This window comes from Antechinus flavipes, chromosome 3, assembly GCF_016432865.1.
Source record: "Antechinus flavipes isolate AdamAnt ecotype Samford, QLD, Australia chromosome 3, AdamAnt_v2, whole genome shotgun sequence".
Taxonomy (NCBI): domain Eukaryota; kingdom Metazoa; phylum Chordata; class Mammalia; order Dasyuromorphia; family Dasyuridae; genus Antechinus; species Antechinus flavipes.
In genome coordinates this window covers 422,035,119-422,062,901 of record NC_067400.1, presented here as the reverse complement: position 1 = coordinate 422,062,901, position 27,783 = coordinate 422,035,119, and the positions used below count along the sequence as shown (strand labels likewise).

The window sequence follows — 27,783 nt, the reverse complement described above, 5'->3', positions numbered from 1 at the left end:
ATGAGTAAAGATGTAAACACAAGCATTGTACTAATTAGTTCTACTTAGTACCTTGTTTCAGGTTCTGACCCAAAACATCTTCTTGTAAGATCAGATCAACTCTAATTAGTTAGCAGTTTGTAAAGATTCCAACACTTTTCCTATGGCTGTCTCTTTACCATTCCTGCTCTCTTTACCATGCCAGGACCTTTTCATTTTTTTTAAGGGGCTTGCTTGGAACAATTGGATAATTATTTACAGGTCAAATCACATTATTAGGATCTAACCTATTGTGTCAAGACCCCTTTCCCCCAAAATGTGGAGTCTTCCGTTTTTAAAAAATGCAAAAATTTGCATTGAGATATCTTCCTTTTGTAAGCTTTCCTTCAATGTAGAGAGCTTGGCCAGTATTTACTTCTCTGTTTGTCTTATTTAAGGATTCACAGTAAACTTAAGATCCTCTCCCATTTCCTACCTTCTAACTCTCTTCTGATGTAGTTACTTCCCTGAGTATCACCATTATCTCTTCAAAATAAAAAAATCTCACCTTAAAGTTATCATCAGCAAATTTTACAATCGAAAATAATCTAAAATCAACAGGAAATATACTGATTCACATTTTAAAGTTTTAGCTCAAGTTCTATATATGGTACTTCTTCACCTATGGGGACGAGGCAACCTACACATATCATGAACGTGATTAAGAACTAGGAAAGAAAAAAAATTTTTTCATAGCCAAAGTAGACTTAACAGAATTCTTTTCTAAATCTAATGTCCTTTATTTTTAAGAGACAAACCTTCAAGACTTGCTTATTTACTCTTATTTTACACAGAATTCTAATACATTGGTTGCTGAGAATTAGAAGGGCTAAAAGAATTGTCATAGGTAGGCACAATGAAAGTGGAAAGCTGACAGCTGACAGCAAAGGAATAGAAAGAAAAATATTAAGACCCTAAACCAAAGTACAGTAATCTGAGGTCATGTAAAAGAGGAGCAAATAGACAACTCAAAATAAATTGTGAGGTTATTTTTTTTACCAAACAGTATAATTTACATAATAATGACCCTGAGTTATCAAATAAAAGATTTTCAGTGTGTTCTTTATGTTGACAAAAATATGTATAATACATTTGGAACTCCAAAATTTTTTTAAAGTTTTAATTTTTAAAAAGGCAAAACTCACAGTCACCCAGAAAATTCAAATAGTTAAGATGATTCACTCCCTGAGTGCTCTGGATAACTAAGTTTTTACTGTATTTTTTGCTCTATAAATAATAAGCAAATATGGAACAACTAAATGGTACAAGCAATAGATAGAGCACTGGACCTAGAGTCAGGAGGACCTAAGTTCAAATTCAACCTCAGACACTTGACACACATTAGGGCAAGTCAATTACCTCTAAAAAACTGTTACTGATGAGAAAATGGAGGCTAATGTTGGTAAACTCAAGCAAGTTCATTTGGTCAATAAGAAGCTAGGATGTTAATCCAGATCTTTAGTAGCTAAGTCCAAGGTACTGTACACATTTACATTTCTGATGTGCTACGTGATCCACAGAACCACATGTATGTACAACTTTGAGTCTTATGATTCTGTGACTGCCAAATACCATTTTGTGGAAACATCTTTAGAAATCATTCTGTTTGCTAATTTTGAGACAACAGATTCTTAGTTAAAAAGTATCCTAACTATACTTAAGGTTTTAGGCTTAACAATCTATAAATTTTTTATTCTTCTTTTGAATTCCTGTCAAACTCAACCTTACTAGTTATCCTCTCCTTACCATTTTGGCTTACAGGATATAAGCTAGTCAGCTTTATTTTTATACTTCCAAATAATCAAGATATTTTCTCCTTACAAGATGCATTCTCTTGCATTCAAGCATCTTTTCTTCCTTCTTTTCCTGTCTCTTTATCAGTTCCAATTCATGCAGTTTAGCCTGTTTTTCTATTTCTTGGGCATCTTTTTCTTCTTCTTTTTTCCTTTGTTCCTCTGCTTCTTCTCGCTCCTTTATTCTAAAATATAAAGTGTAAGAATGAGGAAGAAAACTGGTAAAGCATTTATGGGGATTTTAGCCTACTCTGAATCAAAATTAAGATCATTTCTCTTTGGAAAACAGCAAACTTGAAACAACTTCCCAATTTAAAACACTAGCTGAAAAATACTTACTTTTTAACAGGTAAAATAAAGAAAAAAAAAACCAAAATTACTCCAAGTTGAAAGCAGCCTATTTTCTATATTATTTTTAATGCCAAACCAAAAGGAAATTCTTTCAAAAATACCTGAATGGCAAGATGATTTAATTGGTTGCATTTATGATGGATATGTCATTTAAACTCCTCAATTTCATTTCTCTCCAACTCTCCTCCCTCTTCCTTTTCTCTACTACCCTCTTAGAAATGAAGTTGTCTACATTCATTGTTTCTATTTTGCCATCAACATATTTCTCAACTCTTTTCATGTGGCTTCCAATCCTGTTGCCCTAATGAAATAGCTCTCTAAAGTCACTGATCAATCCTTATTGCTAAATCCAGAAGTTAGTGTCAATTAAATCCAATGCATTTGACACTGGATTACCTCATACCTGCTTTAATCTTCCTGAACAATCATGACTACCTTTTGGTTTTCCTACTTCACTGACCATTTCTGTCTCTTTTGCTGTCTCCTCATTCTCTTTCTGCCCCTTTAAATGTGAATGTATATTAATGTTTTACCTTGGGCCCTCACCTCTATTTTTAAGTACTTCAACTCCTTCCATGATTGCCTAATTATATTGATTTTTCAAATTGTTAAAATTAGAAATGCACATATAGTACAAAAAATATTTTTAAACAATTCCATGATATTCTAATATCCTGCAGAGAATATCAGACAGTCACAGTACATAATCAATTATATTTTTAAAAATTCAAATACTGCTAGGAAGTATGTTGGAGTGTGTGTGTGTGTGTGTGTGTGTGTGTGTGTATAGGTATCAATTTGTTAAATCTGATTGCTCATCTCTTAATACATAGATATACTAAGAGAATGGGTATTTTGATTAATAGAAGAAGAAATAAGTCATCTGGGAGTAGAGAAGACTTTTGTGCAATCCCTTGGACCATGATACAACACTTAGTATAATTTTAAGACCATTGAGTACTTCAGGGTATGGATTGTTGTTTGTTCATGGTTCTTGAAGAGAACCATGAAATCAGGGAAGTGATGCATGACATGCAAGTGAATGGATTTAAGTGAGGGAGTGTTATGCAAGGTCACCTGCCTTATTTTCCCCTCCAGAGCCATCTAGGTCCAGTGGCAAGATATAGATCAGAGGCAAAAAATATCTTCTTTCACCTAGTCCAAAAAAAAAAATCTAAATAAATGAATGACTGAATCTAGGAGGGGAAGACCATCAGGGACTCTGGCCAAAGCAGAAATGATTGCTTCAATCTAAGTCAATCAGAACCCAAATAATCACAAGATGGGGCTTGGCCTTGGACCTATTGGTGACCAATTAGAATCAGATTGATACTAGTTAAAGGCCTGGTCATTAAGAAATCTGGCCAGTAAACCACAATCCTTACTTACAGATGCTCTTTTTTTTCAGGGTATGGAAGAAGATAGATAAGGTATTGTAAAAGAGGGCAAAGGTTGCAAAAGACAAGCTTTCTCTGTTTTATAATTTTGACCAGGATGGATCCTATGTCCATGAAAAAATAAAGAACATTATTCTTTATCCTTCTTCCTCCTATACCAACCAAAGTTGTTATAGGGACACAAAATTCAAGCTATTACTATAAATTCAGAAATAAATTATGTTTAAGTCAGCCACAGAGGTAATCCCAGCTATTGGAAAAGTTAAGGCTGATGAATCTTTTGAGCAAGGGAGTTTGGAGTTAGTTTGAGCTATGGTAACGAACACTTGTCCTGAGTTTCACATCAATATACTGATGAACTAAAAGTGGAAGGGCCACCAGGTTGCCTAAGGAGAAGCAAACCTGTCTGGGTCTGAAATGAAACAAATCAAAGCTTCCATATCAACTGAGAGTGGGGTTGTTTGATATACTTCCAGCCTGGGGGGGATAGAGAGTCTAAAAAACAAAAATAATTTTAGGATTAAAAACTCCTAGATCACAAAAACTTTAACATCATACATGAACATTATAATTCTGTTTGCATTAGGTTTACCTAAAACAATGTATAACAAAAGATTGCAAAATATCAGAAGAAAAAAAATATAAAAAACAGACTGATCTCACATACTGCTTAAGAAGATCATTTGCAAAGGCCATTCTGTCATTTTGACGTTTGTCTGTTTTTTCTTGTTCCTTTTTTAAAGCTTTTTCAATATTTTGTTTCAACTCTTCCTCCCACTTTGCATCTGTATTTAGCTTTTTCTTCTGGAACTGAATCTGTGCGTCTCGCTCTTTTAGAACTTTACTAAGAAGAAGTGCTCTCTATATATTAAAAAAAAAAAAAAGTGCAATATGTCATGCAAATAATGCCCAAATGCATACAGATATACTATTAAGTAGATATGAAAAGTAAGGAATCATAGATAGTACATGGAAAGTCTTCACTCTGTCTGTCTGGTAATATTCTTGGATTTTTGCACGTTCAATAGCCTTTTTTCTTTCTTCTGCTTTATGTAATTCTTCTTCCATGTCAATTCGTTGCTTTTCATTTTCTTCCTCTTGTTCACGCAATTCTTTATCTCTGAGTTTCTGTTTTCTCATCCCCTATGCAAAATAAAACTAGTATTTATTTTCCAGAATTTGGCAAAAAAAAAAGGGGGGGGAGGAGGGATAAAAATAATATGACATAATTTGGAGTTTCCATTACAGATTTCTGTTGTATTTTTATACTTTAGTTACCAAAACACCTAAGAGTTAGCTGAAGTAAATTTTTTAGTAATTAAAATGTAAACATTTTAATGACTTGATAGTGTGATAGAAATTTAATTGGTAGGGGCAGCTAGGTGGCACAGTGGATAGAGCACTAGCCCTGAAGTCAGGAAGACCTGAGCTCAAATGTGACCTCTGATACTTAACAGATACCTAACACTTCCTGTCTGTGTAACTCTGGGCAAGTCACTTACTCTCAATTGCTTCAGCCAAAAAAAAACCCCAAAAGAAAAAAACTTAATTGATAGAGAAACAAATTCAAATGTGTATTATTAAAGGAGGTAAATGTCCTCACAGGTACTTTATCAATTAATGGTCTAAACCACAAACTAAACCTTTAAGTCTTTCTAAACAAGTTTTTAAATTGTTACAAAGAACTAAGTATTTTTTATCCCTATCAGTGAATAGACCTGAATGACTTACTGGCATCTTTTTGGACTTGTTCATTAGCACAGTTGGAAGATACAACTTCCAAAAATAATGAAAACATTACATTCCAGCTCTAGTTGTGATTCTTATCCATCCTCTATTCCTTCCCCAGTGACATCAGGGTAATAGAAACTACCATACTCTATGCTACTGACATTTGCTCCCCTTTCATTAATCTCAAAAAGCTAAATTAATAACATCAGAAGAAGAGCCCACTGATCTCCTCCTTACCTGGAATTCTCTCTCTTCTTTACCCACTAAGAATATTGGGTCACAACATCCCTTGCTTTAAATACCATTAAAAAGTTTATATATAGCAAACTGTATCTCTCAAAAATGGAGAAAGCTCTAGCAACGAAGATATACATCTCAAAAAGTCTATCTGGTCAAATATAAACTATACAAGAAAAACTGTATAAGACACAAAACTAAAAACATTTATATGAAATTATATAATTTTGATCTATAGAAGAATATAATGGAGTTGAGTAGGGTTAAGTGATAATAAAACTAATCAACAACTCTATGAATAATAATACTTCAGTTGGGTCTGTTGGGTTCACAATTCAGCTTCTGATCCTTAATTCTAATGCTTTTGTCTATATAAATATGTATTTGTGTCTAGGTATGGAGCCTCATTGGGTCAAGGCCTAACCTTTAATATCAGAATTTAAATATACCTTAGATAAGACTCAAGATAAAAACTAAATATACTTTCTAAAACTCAATAGACTAAATGCCATGGCCTTTTCTCCAGCCCTCCTTTGTTCATCTCTCTACTGAATTTGACACCAGACCTTCTCTTCTCTGAAATGCTCAAGATACTGATCTCCAGGCACACGTTAGCTCCATGACTGTTTCCTGCACCTTTCTCCAGTTCTCATTCAACCCCCTAATGTTGGCATTCCTCAAGATCCTGTTTTAGTCCTGATCTCATCTCCCTGCATTATTCTCTTAATGATCTTATCAATTTCCAAATCTTCAATTATCATTTCTACATGTGCAACTTCCAAATCTCTTTACTCTAAATCTCTTTCCTCACTTCCACAAGATGGACCTTCTTCTTTCCAAGACCAACTCCTTCAAGTGCCTTTAATATCATTCTCTTCTATTTTTAATTTGCAGATTGCCCCTCCCAATTACATCTTCAAAAACAAACAACACCCCCACCAAAAAAAAATTAACCTTTAGTGGGTCCCATCTAGATTATCCTATTTTTCTCCTCCTTTTCAAAGACAAAGTTTTATAAAAAGCCATGTACACTAATTGTCTCCCCATCTCTCAACGACTCTTTCTAGTTTGGCTTTTGACCTCATCATTATACCAAAACTGCTCTTAGCACATTATCTATGATCTCTTTATTGCCAAATCTAATGGTCTTTTCTCAGTGCTCATGCTGCGGAACCTCTCTGATGTATCTGACACTGGGTCATGTTCCCCACCTCTCTGGATTTTCATGACACTGCTCTCTTTTGGCTCTCCACATACTTGTCTATTCACTCTTCAGTCTCCTTTGTTGGTTCATCATCCCTATCATGGAGCTATTTCCTTATCTTTGGGTGTCATCATCATTTCCTATGAGTTTAAACATTATCTTTGTGTAGATGACTCCCAGATCTATCTCTCTATCTGTCTATCTATCTATCCATCTATCTATCTGCCCATCCAGAAAACTTACTATGATCTACCAAATAAAAACCTGACAGACTTAGCCTAGCATCCAAAATCCTTCATGATTTGTTCCTTCCTTTATAATCTTATCCCATACTAATCTTATTCACAGCAGTCAAATTATACTGTCTTATTCCTTTAACATTACCCATGATTTTCCACCTTTGCTCATAGAAAAATCTATATCCATTAACTCTCATCTATTATTCAAGTCCTTACATTTAAAAACCTATATTCAAAATTCAAATTTTGTTTTTAACGACTTTCATGAAAAGAATAATAGTTCCACTCTTAAAATGCAGTGTCAAAAAAAACCAGTTTGTTCATTATATTATTGAATCTTAAATTTTTAAGAAATGATCTTTACAGAATTTGCTGGTACTTCAAAAGCAGCTTTGAAATGTAACAAGAAGTCAAACCTAAAGTCCTGTAGTTTTCTTTGAAAACAATAGGCTACTCACCTATTCTGCACATCTGATTTATGCTGATGTGTGTACACACACACACACACACACACACACACACACACATATTTATCTTTAAATCTGCCAAAAAAGTTACTCTTTACTCAGCAGTTTTTCCCTGGTTATCAGGCATATTCTTTCCTCCTTTAATCTTTTAATCCCTAGTACTAAGTTTTCACATTAAAATATATAGTATTTGTATTACATGTCTTCTTCTAGACCATAAAATATATAAGGGCAAAGACTTATCTTTTTTTTTAATCTCTCAGAATAAATGAATTGAATTGCACATAGTAAGTACTTATTTTTTTAAATGAACAAATGAATTTCAATAAGCAACCTTAACTCTTCAATAACTATATATTCTGAATAATTTTCTACTTACTGAATAAGTATTGGCCCAATGTTTCACTATTTCTTGTGAATTTAAATGCATATCTTTCTTTGCCTTCTTTTCAGCACGAAGCTGTGCTGCCTTTCTGCTCAACTTGTCAAGGCTATTTTGAATTCTCTTCCACTCATCGTTTGGAAGTATAGTAACTTGACGAAGATCTACTCCACTTGGTAAAAGAGTGCCACTTGGAATCTGGCTGTCAGTCCAAGGATCAGTTTTCCCTAAGGTACCCCCCCAAAAAAAAAAAAAAAAAGATTAAAGATAAAAAAATTTTCTCTAGACACAGTAAATTTTTTCTCTAAAAAGTTCTATATTGCCATATGATCTAGAAAGACTTTGAGCTAATTTTATTGCTGTTATCTTAGTTCTCATTCATTTGTGTTTGACTCTTTGATCCCACTTTTGGGATCTACTAGAATACTTTGCTACTTCCTTCTCCAGCTCATTTTACAGACAAGGAATTGAGAAAAACAGGGTTAAGTGACTTGACCAGAGCCACACAGCTAATAAGTATCTGAGCCCATATTTTAACTCATTAAAATGAATCTTCCTGATTCCAAGTTCAGTGCTCTATCCACTTTGCCACCTGTTCCTTAGTTCTCATTATGAGTATCAAGTTTAGATACTTTTAAAAAGAAAGTTCATGGAGTTTATTGCTGTCAGGAAGTATATGCAATATTTTTGACTCCTCTTCTGACATAAATTGGAGCTAAGAAGTCTCAGTAACGGGCATTCAATTGGTAATTCTCAGAATGAAACATGATTGAACAAGAGCCCAGGGAGAGGGGCTATAAATTACTCCTGTCACTTCAACATTAAGCTATCAGCAAGGTATTTACCAAGAGAGAGAAGTATATAGAGCAGAGCTACTCCCAATACCACTGATACTGACTCACTAACCACCTAAAGAGAAAGCCCAGACTCCCAAATACCTCCTTTCTTATTCCTGTAATGTCCCCCCTTTCAGAGTTATCTATCCATTCCACTCTTCTCTCTGTTCGTTCTTAGGTTGTAATAAACTTTCCTTCATCTTCAGCTTGTTTCTCTCATGTTCTTTTCCTTTTTTGGCATTTGAAGAGACCTGATTTTCCTCAGATGACAGTATGTCCCTGGTCACCTTTCTAGTACTAGTTATACTTTTCCCCTATTCCCCATTTCATTGGTCCCAGAAGGGAAATCTGAATACTTCTTACTCATTACCATTTTCACTTTCCTATGGCTACTATCCCTCAAGCAAACTCTCTTGCCTGAGGTTCATTTTAACAAATTTATCACCCAATTTTAGTGCCTTAGCTACTAGTTCCTTCCTTTCAGAGATTACCTTCCATTTCCTCTAAATATATTTATATACTTATATTCCTTATTGTTTATATTTCTATTTATTTATATTCATAATTGTTTAAATGTTGTCCCACTCATTAGAATATAAGGTCCTTTAGAATGTGAACTGGATTTTTTGCCCTTTTTGTATTCCTAGCATTTAGTATATAGCGCCTGGCATAGAGTAGTTAATAAATGAACTGAACTAAGCATTGCTTTCTCTCACCATTGCAGATGATCTACACTGTTCAAATTCAAACCAGCCTTCACTACTGGGAAATTAAAACCTTGGACCTCACTTCTGGTGAACAAAATTAGCAATTATAATGAACACCATAAATAAAGTGACAGATGATTCATCTCCAAATAGAGGAATTTGATTAGACCCACAAAGGTTAATGATATGAGTATGGTTACATAGTAACAGAGCCAGAATTTGGACCCCCGACATCTAGTTCCAAATTGAATGTTACTTCACTACACCCACTCTATCAAGTTGGTTTCACACATATTAAGCTGAAAACAAAGGAATCAATCTTACAAGGTAATTTCAATTCCAACAAAGATTATTATAACATACTTGGACAATAATGCAAATTACTATTTCAGATCATTGAAATACCTTATATTTCAGTGGCACTTTTTACTTTTTTGAAATACTGTCATATATTACCCCAAAGTAAGCAGGAATACATCCTCACAAGATTTTTGTATAAAAACTACAAACTGCAAAATAGTTTTTTAGTTGTATATTAAATTTAACACAATAACAGAATAACAATGCATTTCTGTGTCTCATTCATAACACTTTTACCCTTTTTGGTAACTATTTTTTGTTTCACGGTTTCATTTATACTATTTTTTTTCTTTCCTCCTTTTGCCAGATTCTCATTAACTACCATCTCCTCCTTTTCTTGTAACCAATAAGAATTGTCAAGTACATCAAAACAACACATTGGCTATGTCTGAAACATAGCCTTTTGAATTTTGGTTATAAGACATATAATTGCCACAGGCTCTCTGGGAGGGGTAATGGGTGTGAAGGTGGGCCCACAAAGGAACAGAGTTGATTTATGGTATCCACTTTAGGACAGCACTGGGGAACCTCTGGAATGTACCTGCCTCAGAAGAACCTGACTTCTCAGTTCCTGGAAGCAAGGAATTCTAAGAAGTGGAGGTGAGGAAGTCTGTCTATTCTTTGCATGGGGGACAATGGGAAGGCATGGAACTGGGAGATGGAATACCCAGAGAACAAGTAGGCCAATTTGGCTGGACCATACAATGAGAGAAAGAGAATCCTTCTTAATAAGTCCGGAAAGGTATGCAGAAGCCAAATAGAGAGGGATTTTAAATGTCAATGTTTTGTAAGTCACCTTAAAGGTAAGCGAGTGGGGAGAAATGTGTAATAAATCTGCAAAAGTAGGCAAAAACCAAATTGTGAATGGCTTTAAATGTCAGTGGTTTGGTATTTCATCCTTAAGGCAAGTAGACATTTCTTGGTGGGCAAGGGCGTCCTAACCTCCCTGTCCAAGGCTGCCAGCTCCTTCAGCTTGTGGCTTCCGTACTACAGGAGCCTCATTCTGTCTGTCTCTCCCTCTCAGTCTCTCTTTTCTGTCTCCTTTTTCTCTCTCACCCTACGTCTCTCTCCGTTTCTTTCTTTCGGTCTTTCTCTTTCTCTCTCGCTCTCTCCCCCTCCATTCTCCCCTCACTCCGCCTTCCAAATTTGCTGGAGCCGGGGCCAACCCGACCAGATGGCTACTGGCCCCGGAGGTGGCCGAGAAACCGATCTCGCTGCCTGTGTATCTATGTCAGAGCCCGGCCTTCCAAGGTAGCTCGGACCGAGTTCATCTCCTCTCTTCTCACCTACGGCTTCTCGCGGTTGTCCGGCTCGCCGACCGAACCGCACCTGAGGGTCGGTAATGGTGTCCATGGCCTCCATGGTATCCCGCGGCTCAGAAGGACCACAGCCAGGGAATAACCTAAGCAGTGAGCTTTCCCGCCTGCAACTCTCGGCCTACGCTTCCAAGTGTGTCCCTCTAACGCTTCGCGTTCCTTAGCAACACTCCCGGAAGTGATTGGAAAACCGTTGGCGGGAGGGGAGAAACAGATTCCGGGAGGCCGTACGGAGGCGGGGTCTGAGCTGCGCGGGGCGGAGTCATATCCGGGAGGGGACGGTTTGGCCTTCACTGGGGGCGGGCGGAGCGGAGGCTGCTGCTGGGCGGGGAGCAAAGAGCAATGCCTGTGAGTGCGGGAATGGGATTCGGCCAGTACCTAGGGTGCCGGCAGAAGTAGGTGGGTGGGTGGGCCACGGGCCTAGTCTGGCCCTTTCCTCCGGAGCGAGCCTTTATTTCTTAAGGCCAGGGGTGAAAGGGAACAGTGGGGAGGAGGTAGGGATGCGAAACCTCGAGGTGGCTGGGGAGAAAGAGCCGATTTAATCCGCTCTGTGGAGGGGGCTGGAGGCTAGGGCAGTGAAGGGTGGGGGACTCCCTGAGAGGAGCCTAGAAAGCCATTTACCCCGGTTCCAAACTCTTCCCTCCAGGTGTTTGCCCAAAGCGTCTTGGCTTCAAATCCAAAAAGCCGTAACTCTCCCAGAGGAGAGACATTTTCCAATTGTCACCATGTATAAGGACTTTAACCTCCCTGGGCCTTAATTTCCTCATTTGTAAAATGTGGGGAAATTGGTCTAGGTGACCTTCACTGCCCTTTCCAGGTATAAGTAATGTGATCTTTAGGGCTCCCTGGAGAGATAAAAACATTGGGCTCAGCTTCTGTTTCTTCCACCCCCCACTCCTGTCCTAGTGACACTTGACCGGACCCTTGAACTGGGTTTCAGTAAGGTGAGGTCTATTGACCACTGAAGACAGTGTCCCAAGAGAATTGAAAATAGAGGGAAGGGGTTGTGCAGTTAAACTTTACTGCATTGATAAATCAAAGATTCGGCCAAAAAGGTTTTATTTATTTTTAATAAACATACTAATAGTAGTCGGGAGAACTGGGCTTTGCCATTACCCAGCTAGATTTTTAACTAGTGATTTCATCACTCCAAAACTATATATTTCTGTATATCTGTAAAATGAGGTGATTTCCCTATGTAACTTTTTTTTTTAGACCTCAGGATACTGTTTCTTAAAAATATAAAATAAAACGTATAGGATTATAAAGGGCTTAATACAATAAATTTATAAAGAAAATTATTTATATTGAAATTAAATTGCAAAAATTTTGAAAAATAAGTTCTCCAAGCCTATGCTTGTAGATTTAGAGCTAGGAGACTTTTATAGACATCTAATTCAGTCCCTCATTTTGATGAGTGAGTGAATCTAATTCAGTCCCTCATTTTGATGAGTGAGTGAAGTGTCCCAGAGAAGAGTGATTGATTCTTCCAGGGTCACAGAAATAACAGCAAAAATAGGGCTGAGATTCAGATTTTCTACTGATCAGTTGCCTTTCTACTGTGCTAGACTGCCTCCTGTCTGCTTTGAATAAAATTCCTGCTTTGTCCTGGAATGTTTATATAATACATAAACTATAGAAGAAAATTAGGAATATTATTTGGCAACTCCAGATTATTTGTAATTTAGAGGCCATTTTAGTGAATAGACAGACATCCTGGAATTAAATTTGCTAGATAAGACTTGTAAGAATTAATTAACCTGACTCTTTAAAATTCCCACCTAACTTAAACGTTGATATAGAGATTTCATTAGCAAAAATGCACATTAAATCTTTCACTGTGACTATTTAAAAAGTGAGAAATAGGATTTACATAGTTTATATAATTCACTTCCTTTGGAAATTGTTTGCACTTTTCTCCTATTTCTTTGTTTTTCATAGAACTGGAAAGTAACTGGAGGTCATCTAATCTAAATTCCTTATTTTATATATGAGAGAACTAAAAGGGCTGAGGAAATTCAATGATTTGCCCACCACAGTTAAACAACAGAGGCAGTTTTGTTTTCTTTTGTTTTTATTTTTGATCCATCTTTGATCCATTTTTTGATTGATGGTTAAACTTATTTATTAACATTGAAAAATACTTCAATGAATTTTATAACTATTAACATTGTTTTGCAATTGTACCATTTAGACCAGGCCCATTGTTCCAAGCTTTAAAAAATTGAGCTTTAAATTAAAGAATTATATTCTGAAAAAGTAAGACTATTTTTTAATAAAAGCTGACGTTATGATCCACAGCTGTACCATATTACTTCAGGCTCACAACCATCAGTTGTACTTCCCTATGACATAGGTAAGTAGGGGAAGGTTAGTGAAAAATAGTTGGAGAAATTATTTTTGTATATAGTTTTTTCCAGATGACAAAATTGTAGCCATACAGTTCTAGTAATTTTGTGTAACTGTGTTTCATTTTAATATGTTATAGAAAAATTATAGGTAATTTTAACTGTAAGTAGTTAAAAATTATTTACCATCAGGCTGGCTGGCTATACGATGATGGATTTTTTTTTTCAGCTCCTGCTTATGAAGTCCTTCTATAAAGGCATAGGGAGAGGAAGGCAGAAAACAGTATTCACTCCTACAAAGTCTGAGTTTCACTGAAGTCATGAAAAAGTATTCTTGAATATGGATAGTAAATGATTGTGCAAATCTTGTAGGCTAAAGCTTTTTCATCTGTAGGTTGCCACCCCATGTGGGGTCATGTAACTAAATGCAAGGGATGTGAAATTATAATTTATTATCAGTAAATTTTAATTTATAGACCTATTATATATATATATATATGTATACTTGGGATCATATAAAAATTTCTCAGGAGAAAAGCGTTTATTAGTGGAAAAAGTTTAAGAATTCCTGTTATAGGCTACTTTATACAATGGTGATAGGGAGTAGAATATAACTTATCAAATTGTCTTTCCATTTCTAGCTCAGTCATCAGCTTGTATTTATTAAGTGCCTGTTATGTGCCAGAGACTCTGTTAAACCCTAGAGATATAAAAAAAGGTAAAAAAAAAAAGTCTCTGTTCTCAAAGAGTTTACAATAATAGGGGAGGCAACATGTCAACAATTGGAAGCATTTTTGAAGCATTTGATATGTGCCAGGCATTGTGCTAAGCATTTTGCAAACATTGGCTCATTTGTTCCTCATGACAACTTTGTAAGACAGGTGCTGTTATGATTCTGAAACTGAGGCAGGCGGAAGTTAAATGACTTCCCCAAGATCATACACTCAGATACTAGTCTGAGACTGGATTTGTACTCAGGCCTAGTATTCTACCTACTATGCCATCCGGTTATGAACAGACTATACGTAGTATCGATAAATTGGGTGGAGGTAGAGATGGCTGGGAAGTAATCTCACAGGGCAGGCACTAAGATTAAAGAGAGTAGGAAAATACTTCTTGTAAAAGGTGGGTTGTGGGACTTTTGCTGAGACTTAAAAGAAACCAAGGAAACCAAAAGTCAGAGATAAATATAAATTTGAAGTCCTTTTTTTTCCCAATCCTTATTCTTTCTGACCTCTCTGCAGCCTTTGACACTTGTCCTCATCCTCTCCTTGATTACTCATTTCTCTCTAGGTATGTCACACCACTCTTTCTCAGTTCTCCTCTTACCTAACTGATGACATCATCTTCATACTCAGATTATACTCAGTAACTATGGTGTCCTCCAGGTCCCCATGCCATGCCTTCTTGTCTTTCTATACTATTTTATTTGGTGATCTTGTCAGCTCCCATGGATTAATTTATCAGTTTCAAGTCTACCTATCCAGCCCCAGCCTCTCTACTTCCACTCTCATATCTCCAGTTGCCTATTAGACATCTTAAGCTGGATGTTCTGTAGAAATCTTAAAACTCAACACGTCCAAAACTCATTATCTTTCTCCACAAGTTCTCCCTTCCAAACTTCCATATTACTGTCAAAAGTACCACTATCCTCCCAGTTCCCCAGGTTTTCAATCTAGATGTAATACTTGATTTCTTATTATTTCTCACTCTGCCCCTCCTCATATCCAATCTGCTGTTAAGGTCTGTCAGTTTTACCTTTACAACATCTCTCCAATATACCTTCTCCTTTCGTCTGATATTGCCATCACCCTGGCACACAGTGATGAGGTATATACCCTCATCTCTTCACACCTGCACTATTGCAGTAGCCTGCTGATGAGTTCATCAGCCTCAAGGTTTTCCCACTCCAGTCTATCCAGCTGCCAAAGTGATTTTCCTAAAGTACTAGTCTGACCATATTACCTTCCCACCCAATGAACTCTAGTGGTTCTCTATCACTTCCAGGATCAACTATAAAATTCTCTGTCGTTTAAAGCCCTTCATACTCTAAAGAGCCCCTCCCTTTCTATTTTTCTTATACTTCATTGCCCTGTCCCTACTTTTTCAGCCTTAAATATCATCTATGTACTCTTCCATCCATTGACATTTTATCATCACAACAACCCTGTGAGGGAGGTGCCCTTATTTCTATTTTACAGTTGAGGAAAGTGAGGTTAAATGACCTATGTATCTGAGGTCACACTTGACCTTGAATCTTTCTAATGGCAGGTCCAAGACACTATCCAGTGTCAACTTTGATGCCACTTAAGTTTATTCAGTAGGGAAGAGGAGAGTCATAATATGGTCAGACATGAATTTTAGGAAACTAAATTTGGCAGCTTCGAGGATTAATTCAAATGGAAAATTTGAGGCAGGAAGATCAGTTGGCAGACTATTGAAATAATTTAGATGTGAGGTGATAAGAGCCTGCACCCAAATATTAGCATTATCAAAGGAGAGAAGGAGGAATATGAGAGAAATATCATGAAAGGTATTTTTGGCAGGACTGGGAAATAAATTGCATGGATGGTAAGGATGTAGTGACAGATTTAGGATGATATCTAGATGATACCTAGATTGTGATTCTAAGTGATTGGAAGGATGGGAAAGGAAAAGATTATCATTTCAGCTTTAGATATATTGAATTTAATATTACTATTGGATATCCAATATAGGATGTCTAAAAGGCATGACTAGAGATCATTAAAAGAAATTAGGGCTGATCTACTTGATCATCAGCAAAGAAGTGATATTTTAATCAGTGGAGATGAGATCAAGTGAAATAGTATAGAGGGACATGAGAAGAGAGCCCAGAATAGAACCCTGTAGGATACCTATGTTTAGTGGGCATTACCTGGATGAAAATCCAGAAAAGGAAAGTATGAAAGAGGGATGAGATGGGTAAGAGGAGAATCAGGAAAAAGTAGTGTCACAGGGCATTTGGAATTTTCTGGATTGAATTGCATCATTCCTGATATTGGAGATCCAAGGGAGACCATGCTTTCCCCAAGGATTTGGGTAACTTTATGAAATTCAGAAGACACTATTCTGTATGAAGACTGTAACAACATCCTATTCATTATGACATATCACAGACCCACTGGAGTAATCTAAGCCATTTTTGAGTAACGTAAAACTTAACTGGCTTCCTTTATGACCAGAGACTTAAGTGATCTTCTTGTAGCTGCTGGATATAGGTTTCACCTGAGCTAAACAAACATGTATATGAGTAAGTTAAGTGATCAAGAGTCATCTGATCAAGAGTCATCTTTGTAGATAAAAAGAAGAAGGGCTTAGAGGTTCTGATTTGATAGAAGAGTAAGATGAACCTGTAGTTATTTTGACTATTAAAATTGAATGTTTATAGAAGAGTTCAAAATTAGGTCATTAAATATTCTTATCCCATGATTCTCTGCTAAACATTAAAATCTAAAAGAAATAGATCTGGAAATGTCCACATTATTGTCTTAACATCTATGAGTGCTTATTTTTCAGTTATATATTTTTTTCATATGCTAATATATGTTAGTGGAAGAGGGAAGAAGAGAAGTGGGCTGTTTGGTGACACATATTAAGTTATTAAGGTATTGGTTTTCAATTTTAGGTGTTATTAAGAAGCCTCACTTCCATTGCTTCCAAACAAGGACTGCTCCTCATGAAAGTGTATTGAAACATATTGACAAATAACCTGCATGATATTTAAAATGAGATGTTTCTGACCATTGAACTCCGGCTCTAAGGTGAAATAAAACACGTTCCCTTGGAGAAATTAATTTGGGTAGGTATCTTTTCATTAGCTGTTTTTCTTTATATTTATTACTATAATAATTGGGGTTCTAGAGATAGCATAAAAAATGGACATGGAATCAAAGAAATGAAACAAAATAGAGCAACAGGAAAATGTATTTAACCAGAAGAGCAGTTCAACCTATTTTGGAGGGATTAGTAGTTACAGAATTTTAGTGACCTCTTCCCCAGATAAATTTAAATTATAGGCATTCTTTAACTTAGGAAGGGTGTGTTTCAGAAGTCCATTTTTAAGCCTCTGATTTGGAATTCATTTTTCCATAGAAATATTGAGTAATTTTTAATTGCATAAAAGAAGTCACCTTTCTATACTCTGTGTGTTCTGAATCCCACTTAATAAGCATGGGTAAGTTGCTTTTATGAGTATAGGAAGACATCTGAATTTGAAGTTCTCTACCATTTATTCATTTATATCAAACATTCCTAAGTCAGGGAATTACCCATTTAAAAATGTTAAATATTTCAATTCTTTTATTGATGTTTTCTTTTTTATATTAGCTGTGTTCTCCTTTTTCTTTTTAGGTACTTTTTTGCTAAAAATCTCTTAACTGTTAAAAGGTCTTAACAAAGTTAAGATAGGTCTCATATAGGAATGTTTTTGGTTACTTTGTGCTTTGGAACTTATTAACATTTTCAGGTAAGTGTTAAACTTTATCCCAAAACTATTATTTTCTTCTATCTCAAGTTGTTTTTATGTTTTGAGATCCTTGTCTATAAAAACCTTTTTCTCTTCTGTACCTTATTTATGTCCACAAGTAGTCTCTCCTTATTACTTTTGCCTCTTCATTATTATATTCAATCTAAATTTCTATACATTTACTTTCCCTTTGCTGCTCATAACCATCTGTTGTCCTTTGCTTTGTTTTCTTGCTAGTCTCTTTATATGGCCCCATTGCTAATCCCCATCTGTTCTTTCAGGCATCTTCACTCTCTTCAGAAGACTTCATAATGGAATCTATGAGTTCTCTAAAAACTAGAGTGGAACAAAGTAAAGTTATAAATAATCCCCATATCACAATCCATTTCCTACCAGACTGACCATATATGTACCATTTTTATTTGGCACTTCAGTGCCAGACTATCTCTTAAAAAATTGTTACCAGAAATTATTTAGGATTTAGTGTCTTATTTTTCTTTGCTATTTAGTTTCTTGCTGTACCACAATTAATATTCCAGTAAGCATTGAAATTTAAAATTACTAAACTAAATGTCTTTAATAATTTTTCTGAAAATGCCTCGTAAAATAAGAATTTAAAATTACAAAAATTCATGCAGTATAAAATTTTGGTCAGGATTTTATGATGTTTGTAAACAAAAACAAGAATATTTTTAAAATTTTAAACAAAATAATCATACTGATAATGTTAGCTGTTTTGGTAGATAATAATTAGCCTACATTTTCTTTCTGTTTTTTTTTCCTTTGGTTTTTTAAATTTAACTCTCATAAAATTCGTGTTAGAATATAGTACTAAGTACACTTTCATTTTAGTCTTCAAAAAATAGCCTAGCCCTATGGTCTCATTTGCACTTGCCCTTTAGATTGTTAGCTTGTAGTTTGTAGATTGTTAAGAAATGGTTATTCAGTATAATGGTTATCATTTTAGATGGTAAAGTAATCAAATATGGTATTTGAACTTACATAGATACTTCTGTGTAGTTGCAACTTAATTTTAGTGCTTTCAACACCAGTATAAATTATAACCCCTCTATGCCTTCCTATCTTATGTCTTCCTCATTCATATTTTGCTTAAAACCTCCATTGTATGGAGTTCATCCAATGTTTAATTTGTTTTAATATCTGAAAAGTACCGTGGAATACTTTACTGGCCATTTGTTTCTGATTCTCACAATATGATCCAGCTTATACATATTTTTAATGATACATACAAATATGCCTGCTTATTCCTTGAAACAGTCTTGAAATCATCAACAATTTCGATTAATAGGCAATTATGTTATTTGATTTGTATCTTGAAATCATCAACAATTTTGATTAATAGGAAATTGTGTTATTTGATTTGTATCCTTGAATGCTATTGGTATTTAAAAATTAGGTTTTTACAGCAGCAGGATTATCAGAAGTTCTATTGTTTGCCAAATGTGATTGTTTGATATTATTCTTTACTGAAGTTTGAGCCTTGTTAATTGTTTTTGGCAACAACTTTTCTATATATAGTTAGACCAATTAAATGGACTATCTGTCCAGTTGTCTATCATATTTTTGAACACACAACATGTGTTTTTCATCTACGTTGTTTTTCCATTTTGGATGGGTAAACCAATTTTGTAAAAATTATTAACAGTATCACTGAGGAGTGTCCATAGTGTACTGTATTTGAAGCAATTGATTCAGTATTCCATTAAAAGACAATCATTTTTGTTTGGACTCTACAAGATATCCAATGTACTGGCAAACATCATAGGTGAACATATATTTCTCTCTGCCATATGCCTCATATCATGTCAGTATTCAGAAAGTCAAAAAAGGCTAATCTCCACAAATACGATTATCCTTAAATCTTATATAAGCTTAACCTACTTTCTGTTCTATCTTTAAGTATTTTCTCATATTTTCATTTATGCCTAAAATAAACTTTCCCCACCTCCATATAGATCATTTTGAGTCCAGGCCTTTTTTCCAATTCTTCTATGAAACTTTCCCCGATCCTTTCCCTTTCCCTCTATTCTAAGTGAAAGTGATCTCTTCCTTATCAAAATTCTAATGGAATTTTGCTTGGACCTAGAATTACCATTTATCTTGATTTCTTTCACATAACAGGTATATATATATTTTTAATGAACATGTTTGCTCTCATATTAGACTATTATATCCCTGAAAGCAGTGTTTTTATTGTATCCTCAGGGCCTACCACAGTGTCTACTGAATTTTATTTAAGACAGACCTATAAAGCTCTAGTTGACTTTGCCTCGTCAAATGCCCTTTTAAATCAACAATAGATGTAATGGGCTCTATATTCTTTACATCTGTCAGTGTGGGATTGTGAAGATACCATCTGCTATAGAAAATTGCCTTCAAAAGCCTGCCTGGTCCCTTTTCCTATTTTCATCAAGAATACTTTTGTGCATAAACCATAGAGATTTGTTTTTTTTATTTTTTGCCGAGGCAATTGGGGTTAAGTGACTTGACCAGGATCATACAGCCAAGAAGTGTTGTTCAAATTTGAATTCAGGTTCTCCTGACTTAAGGGCTGGTGCTCTATTTACTGCACCACCTAGCTGCCCCCAAACATTGAGATTTTTTAGAGATGAGAAATTAAATATTATGAATTGTAGTTGCTAGAGTTTTTTAATTTTTTTTTTTTTTTTTTTTGGAAAAAGAACCAACTATGATCTTTTCCATTCTTTTGAAAGTTTTCATTCTTTTGGATATATCCAAATTTGGTTCTTGAGTGTCTTAAAAATCATATTGCCTCCACAGATTTGTTTACCAAATGTTTACTAAAAATTTATGTGCCAAGTACTGTACTGGGGATTAAGAAACAAAATAATTTCTGCCCTTTAGAATCTTACAATCTATGGATGATTGCATTGGATGACAGTATAAATGTAGAAAATCAGATATAAACCATATAAAATATTTTGGGGGGTCAGCAGGGTGAAGAATCTAGAAATTAAGGAAAATAGGAGAGGCTTCTTATAAAAGATTGTTCTTTAAGTTAGCCCCAGAAAAAACAAAGAATTATAAGGAGCAAAATATGAGGAGGGAGTACATGCTAAGTCCAATTGATATTTGTGCGAAGTTATGGAGACAGGAGATGGATGTGGGGGCAAGGAATAAAGCTATTTAACTAAAATAATAAATTCTTGAAGGGATTCAGCAAAGATAACTGAAAGGGAGTGTCTAATCAGGTAGGAGAACAAAAAAAGAGGAAACTCATGAAAATCCAGGGAGGAGATGAAGATTAGGATGAAGGAATTGTTGGCAATCAAGGAGGAGAGAAAAACTGTGAAGTAATAGTCGTATCCAGCCATATAAGTTGTCATTTACTATGTCACTAGTAACTCAGTCAATAAACATTAAGCACCTACTATGTACCAGATATGCTATGTTTTTGGAATATAAATACAGATAGAGTCCTTGACTCAAGGAGCTTACAGTCTAATTGGGAAAGACAAGACACAAAAAGAAGCTGAAAAGGGTAGTGGAGGGCAGAAAAGGTACCTGGTGATGGAGAGAAGTGCAAAAGAAGCTTAGCTGATAAAAAACAGGAAAAAGACTATTGGACCCCTTCTTTAAATTGAGGTTTTAGAGCTTCTGGTCCAACCTTTCAACTGGAAGCTTCTCATGAGATGTCAGTTTGTTGTGATTCAACTGGATTTGCTGCTTTGTGACTCCATTTGGGATTTTCTTTTTTAATTTTAATTTTTTAATTAACCCTTTTTTATTTTCAAAACACATGCATAGAAAATTTTCAACATTCATTTTTGCAAAAGCTTATGTTGCAGAATTTTTCTCCCTCCCTTCTCCCCAACCTCCTCCCCTAGGCAGCAAGCAATGTAATATGTGTTAAACATGTGCAATTTTTCTAGACATATTTACACAATTATCATGCCTCACAAGAAAAATCAGATCAAAAAGGAAAAAAATGAGAAAGAAAACAAAATGCAAGCAAACATGATCAACACTCAGTACCCATAGTCTTCTCTCTAGGTGCAGCATTTAGAATTTTATTGACTGAGAATCTGGAAGAGTTTGCCATTCTTGTTCTAGTTTATTTTAAAGAAGAGGAAACTGAGGCAAACAGGGTTAAGTGACTTGCCCATGGTCACACGGCTAATAAGTTTCTGAGGACAGATTTGAACTCAGAAAGAGGAGTGCTCCTGACTCCAACCCAAGACTATCCTCTGTATCACCTAGCTGCAGAGATATCAGTATCAAGTTTGATTTGATATTGCAGAAGGTGGTGATTTCTCCTTAGTTTCATTTGGATAATGTGCGGTTTGAAGCCAGATTGCTAGAAGTTTAAAAAGTCAAGAGAAAGTGAAAGCAATGAATATAAGCAGTATTTTTTAGGAGTTTTATTGTGAAAAAAGGAGAGAGAGAGAGAGAGAGAGAGAGAGAGAGAGAGAGAGAGAGAAAGGACCATTGAGGGTTTTTAGGATTTAATAGATTTGGATGTGGTTGTAGGCAGAAAGAGCCAGTATGGAAAGATAGAAAACTAAAGGGCATGATGGTAGGGGCAAGCTACTGGAGGCAATGGAATCAAGGAAATAAGTAGACAGGATAGTTTGGGAGGAAAGGATCACCTCTAATCAGAAATAGGAAGAAAGAATGGGAATGTTGATCACAGGATTTTAAGATATAAAAGAGAGAAAAGTGGCTATTTTAAATGTCCTCTATTTTCTTAGTGCAGTATGTTGTGAGGTCCCTTATGGAGAGAGAAAGGAAAAAAATGAAAAAGAAAGATAAAAAGATGGTTCAGGAGGCTTAAGGAGAGAAGTGGTTTAAAATTGCAGCTGTGGGAAATATGATAGAAAATCTATTAGGAGAAAAGTAAAAGATGTATCTTACTGAATAGTAATATTAGAGGAACAAATTCATACTAGACCCAGTCAGCCTGATGATGTGAATTCCTTTTAACACCCGTTAGCAGTACTTAACTAAGAACATAAAAAGTCACATGGTCTAGCTTACCCAGGGTTGGCCTCAACAAGGCATCCATGGTGATAGAACAAAGGGGCAAAATTTTTTTTCTTTATATATTGAAACAGGCCTAGTTTTCTTCCTGACTTAATCTTGTGCATAGACATCTGGTACTACCATAGAAAAGGCTGAATATTAGTTCCACTGATGAAACTAGATTGCTGTAGAAATGTCAGCAGAACTGACATTCCAAGTTCTGTATCTCTTTTTCTGGATTTCATATCTATACTTCCAAATATAATTTGGCTTAATTGTCATATAAAGTTCTCTGTGAGCTTTTTTTTTCACTGTTTATTGCTATATCATGAGGCATTACCCATGGTTTTCTTTGTTCTTCTGTAATGTTTGGCGGGTATCTTATACTCTAACGTAGTATATCCTCGGTTGCCATATCTTTCTCTTTAGAAAATACATTGTTTTTTGCTGACTTCATGTAGTTTCTGAACACTTTCAGCTTCTTTGTTGTAATTGCTATTTTGTAGGATTAACTTCTAAGAAATGATGATGGAAACAACATATTCATTTTGTTCATTTCTCTCTTTTCAGAATCAACAAGTTGTTTAAATTGGTCAGGTTATAAAATTGTCATAATCACACAGCATCTTCTCATCTTTCTCCTTCCATTTTTTTTTTTTACTTTGAACATTTCTCTTATTATCTGATAGTGTATCATTCTGAAATGATTGCTACATCTGTAATTGATTATTTCCTGTTCAATATAGTCAAAATTATTTTTATAATGCTATCTAGTGACTGAGACTTCAAAGACATCTGGAACCCCACTCCCTTTTTTTTTTTTTTCCACTTCTTGATCCAGAATCGTATTTTCCAACTTGATTTTTGACAGTTTTTTCTTTGTCCAACTTTGCATTGAATTAATTCAGTACAAAGTGTATTTTGACTTAGTTTGGTTAGTTTTGACTTAATTTGCAATCCAATTCAGCAAGCATTTATGTGCCAAATGTGCTCTGTGTGCCAAACACTATGGTAGGCCCTGGGTAACATTAACAAAAATGAAGTAGTAATACCCTATTATAAGGAGCTTAGATTCAAACACCATATATACAGATAAGTAAATAAAAAATATGTACAAAGCAAATCCTAAGTAATTTTGGATCGTTAACAAATTTAGGAAAATCAGAAAAGACCTCATGTAGGAGGTAAAAGTACTTTGAATTTAATTTTGAAAGAAACATGGGATTTCAAGAAGCAAAAATGAACATGAGGAGTATTCTAGGCATGGGATACAACCTGTACAATGGTATAAAGGTGGGAAATGAAATACACTATATAGTAAACAATTTAGCTAAAATATGGAATGCATGAAGAAGAGTAATGAGAATTTAATATGAAAAGGAGGTCAAAGTCAGATTGGGAAGGATTTTAGATATTAAGCAGAGGAGCTTATACTTTATCCTAAAGAAAAGAGGGAGCCACCGGAACTTCTTTGTTCAGGGCAATTTTAGTTTGTCAGTTGTGTGAAAGATGGATTGGAGAGTGAAGATACTTAAGGCAGGGCAATAGTCAAAGTGAGATTTAAGGAGAGCATGAATAAAAATTCATACAAACCCATGATATATAACAATAATTAAAATAATAAACATTTATCCCCTATTATTTAACAGGCACTGTATGTTACTATCCCCATTTTATAGATGAGAAAACTGAGGGAATCAGGTTAAGTGACTTGCCATGGAGTCACACAACTATTAGGTGACTATAACATACAGGCCACATATTCCAGGCCCAGCCAGCTCTCTAATCCTGCATCACTTCAATGCCCCTAATAATATTTGTTGAATACACTTAATTTAGCAAGAAGATATTTGATAGGTTGCCATTCCTGCTATTAGAGGACAGAGTCCTCATAGCAATGAGATCCTAGATCCATTGCAAGATTAGAGGATCTTGTCAAGTTTTTTTTTTTTTTTAATTCTCTACATCTTCTGTACTAAATATTGATATATAAGCAATAGTAAGTACCTTGTTGGTGCTTCATGGTACTATTATAATTTATTTCCTATCACTTTTAACCATAGATTCAAACCAATTTTGCCAAATCCTTAATTTATCTCTGCAAGAACCTTTGAACCATCTTTTCATTTAGCCACATCCTTTCCATGTATTTTAGTTTTAACAAGACATGTGTGATTCTCTTCTACTAACATGTTATTCTTTGGTCTTTGGATAGAGATTGCACAAAGTATCAAAAGTTTAATGTTTACTTAAGAACTGCATGATTCTTGGGCCCTCCTCTCCTTTTCTGTCACTCTACCACTAACAATGAAAACACAAAAAAACTTTTGTGTTTTTGTCTTTTTCATAGTTCTCTAGCCTTCTTTTGATGGGCCTTTCTGTAATTATGTAGATTAATATTTACCATTTAGTAGAACCTATCATATCGCTGGCATAGTCTTCAAGAATCTAGGATTATTTCCATATTAGGATGAGATAGCAGAATAGTACTTTCTGTGGAGGAAATTTCTATTTCCCTAATGAAAAATGTGGTGTAGTAGTTTTCTTATGTCTATAGGTGAAAAGAATTTTACTTCTTACAGATTTTAACTTTTCATGTTTTCAATTTAAATATTTTAATAAAATTGTTTGCTCTTAGTCTACAAGGAAAATTTTAAAAATAGAATATATTTAGGGAAATAACATTTCTTCTTTTTCAGAGTAAGACAAATCTTATTCTGCAGCCATGAAATTTCTACTGATTTTTGACTTTGACCATACAATCATAGATGACAATAGTGACACCTGGATTGTGAGATGTGCTCCTGAGAAAAATCTTCCCAATGAACTAAAAGATTCTTATGAAAAAGGAAAGTGGAACGAATATATGGGCAGAGTCTTTAAATATTTAGGAGATAAAGGAATAAGGGAATATGAAATGAAAAGAACTATGACAGAAATACCTTTTACTGAAGGAATGATAGAGCTTATAAACTTTGTTGGAAAGAATAAAGATATTTTTGACTGTATAATCATTTCAGATTCAAATAGAGTTTTCATAGATTGGATTTTAGAAGCTGCCAAAGTTCGTGATCTGTTTGATGAAGTGTTTACAAACCCAGCAGCTTTCAATGACAATGGTTATCTTATTCTGGAAGGTGTTCATGTTCATAATTGTGATAAGTGCCCAAAGAATCTCTGTAAAAAAAAAGTTATGGTAGAATTTATAGATAAACAATTACAAAAGGGAGTGAAATACACCCAAATTATTTACCTGGGTGATGGTGAGAATGATTTCTGTCCAATAACTTCTCTAACGAAGAATGATGTTGCTATGCCTCGCAAAGGATATTCTTTATATAATTTGATTTCTGACATGCCTCAAGATGCTTCTCTGGAACCTTCTATTGTAATTTGGTCATCAGCCTCTGAAATACTTTCTCATTTGAAATTACTTACAAAGGAATGATTTATAACAAAATTGGAGATAGATTAAATGAATAAGAAGCTTATACTTAAATTTTATATAGTAGCAGAAAAAGTAGTTGTTATATTCTAAAGGAATATATGCAATAACAATATATCCCAAATTTAATACTTTCCTTTTGAGATGAAATGCAAAAAAGTGTGATTTTTTAAAAAATGGTACTAATTCACTTCATAAAATCTCATTTATTATTTTACAGGGAATAGGTTTATTCACTGTACATATGATTCTTGTCAATGTAATCTCCAGCAACAGAACTTAAAATTCTTAAGAATATTCATTAGCACAGGGCATGTTATAGTAACTTTTTTAGAGGATTGTGCCATTGAAATAAAGTCTTACTGACACTATTATACCAAAACATGTTAATTTTAAGGATCTAATTTTTAGGTTTAAATGTCCAGCATGTAATTACTCTTCTGGTTTTTATTCCAAATTATTAATAGAGGCCCTTAGCCCCTAAAAGATGTACTTAGCATAATTTAATGTGGAAAAAATGTGTACCATTTATTCAGTTATTTTGTAAATGTAAAACATAAATAAACACATCTCATTTACCTTTATTTGTTGTAGAGAAAGTGACTTAGAGATCTATTAAATTAAATTATTTTGGATCACATCCAGTCTTACAGATAGTCATCTATCAATATGTCAGATCTAATAGTTGTTTTTGAAATTTCAGTAGTAAATATGTTTAAATTTTTTTTAGAACTTTATGTAATACATACATACTCCATATAAAATTATCCCAACCAATATCTCTTGACAGTAATACCAATAATATGTCTTGAATTTCCTCTATAGAATCCTTTGGTCAAGATTAGTCCAGGCACATTCAATTCATGTTCATCTTTGCATTTGCCTCCTCCAACCATTGTTAGATTATCTCACTTTTTCCCTCCCCACCCAGTCAGTCCCTGTCATTCTTGCTTCAGTCACATTTAGAACACCCTCCCACACTAACAAGCTCTACTCTGTAGAACCTTTTCCCTTAAAATCTTTTTTCCCTTCTTCCTCCTAATATCTCATTTAATGGCATTGTTCCTCTGATTCCAATTATAATGTATTTCACCTAATGCCATGCAATTAGAGGAATGAATTAACATTAGGCAGGATATACTGATATGTACAGAAATGTATGAATATACAAAAGACAGACAAAAAGCAAGAAAATACCAAAGAGAAAATGTAGCTTTAAAGACCTCACAATAATAAAATATCCTTGTCTTAATAAATTTTTTTCTGCAAACTTGTACCTTGTTCTGCAAACAACTGTTTCTTGAAGGTAAGTTAAACATTCAAGAAAATGGCAAATTTCTTCAAATGAATATAATTTTTTGGATCAGTAACTTACTAAATGATATTCATAGCCACGATTCTCCATGTGCTATTTTGATATTTATATAGTTAATATAAATTAGTTTTATCTTCCTCAATGCCT

At 34.7% G+C, this 27,783-nt stretch overlaps 2 protein-coding genes across 8 annotated transcripts in view; one reads left to right on the top strand and one right to left on the bottom strand.

Annotated features, from left to right (window-relative positions):
* Positions 1-11,216, bottom strand: part of CFAP210 (cilia and flagella associated protein 210) — a 30,573-nt gene extending 19,357 nt beyond the window's left edge. The window contains exons 1-5 of one of the 3 annotated variants that reach the window (XM_051986202.1): positions 11,009-11,216; positions 7,817-8,046; positions 4,529-4,702; positions 4,227-4,420; positions 1,840-1,996 (exon numbers count right to left, since the gene is read on the bottom strand). In XM_051986202.1, coding sequence (XP_051842162.1) covers positions 1,840-1,996; positions 4,227-4,420; positions 4,529-4,702; positions 7,817-8,046; positions 11,009-11,084 — 831 coding nt within the window. In that variant the 5' untranslated portion in view covers positions 11,085-11,216. The remainder of the gene's footprint in view (positions 1-1,839; positions 1,997-4,226; positions 4,421-4,528; positions 4,703-7,816; positions 8,047-11,008) is intronic. The other 2 variants (XM_051986203.1, XM_051986204.1) reach the window with 2 other exon arrangements.
* Positions 11,217-11,315: 99 nt separating this feature from the next.
* PHOSPHO2 (phosphatase, orphan 2) lies at positions 11,316-26,905 on the top strand. Of its 5 annotated transcripts, XM_051986198.1 has the most exons (6): positions 11,320-11,386; positions 13,340-13,394; positions 17,033-17,206; positions 17,758-17,872; positions 18,154-18,223; positions 25,576-26,905. In XM_051986198.1, exon 6 carries the CDS (start codon positions 25,602-25,604, stop codon positions 26,322-26,324), a length of 723 nt encoding a protein of 240 aa, XP_051842158.1. In that variant the 5' UTR covers positions 11,320-11,386; positions 13,340-13,394; positions 17,033-17,206; positions 17,758-17,872; positions 18,154-18,223; positions 25,576-25,601; the 3' UTR covers positions 26,325-26,905. The 5 variants fall into 5 exon arrangements, 4 of the variants coding, with proteins under 4 accessions (XP_051842161.1, XP_051842158.1, XP_051842159.1 ...); XM_051986201.1 differs by lacking the exon at positions 13,340-13,394 and having other exon boundaries at positions 11,316-11,386; XR_007952011.1 differs by lacking the exon at positions 25,576-26,905 and having other exon boundaries at positions 18,154-18,465.
* Positions 26,906-27,783: the final 878 nt, after the last annotated feature.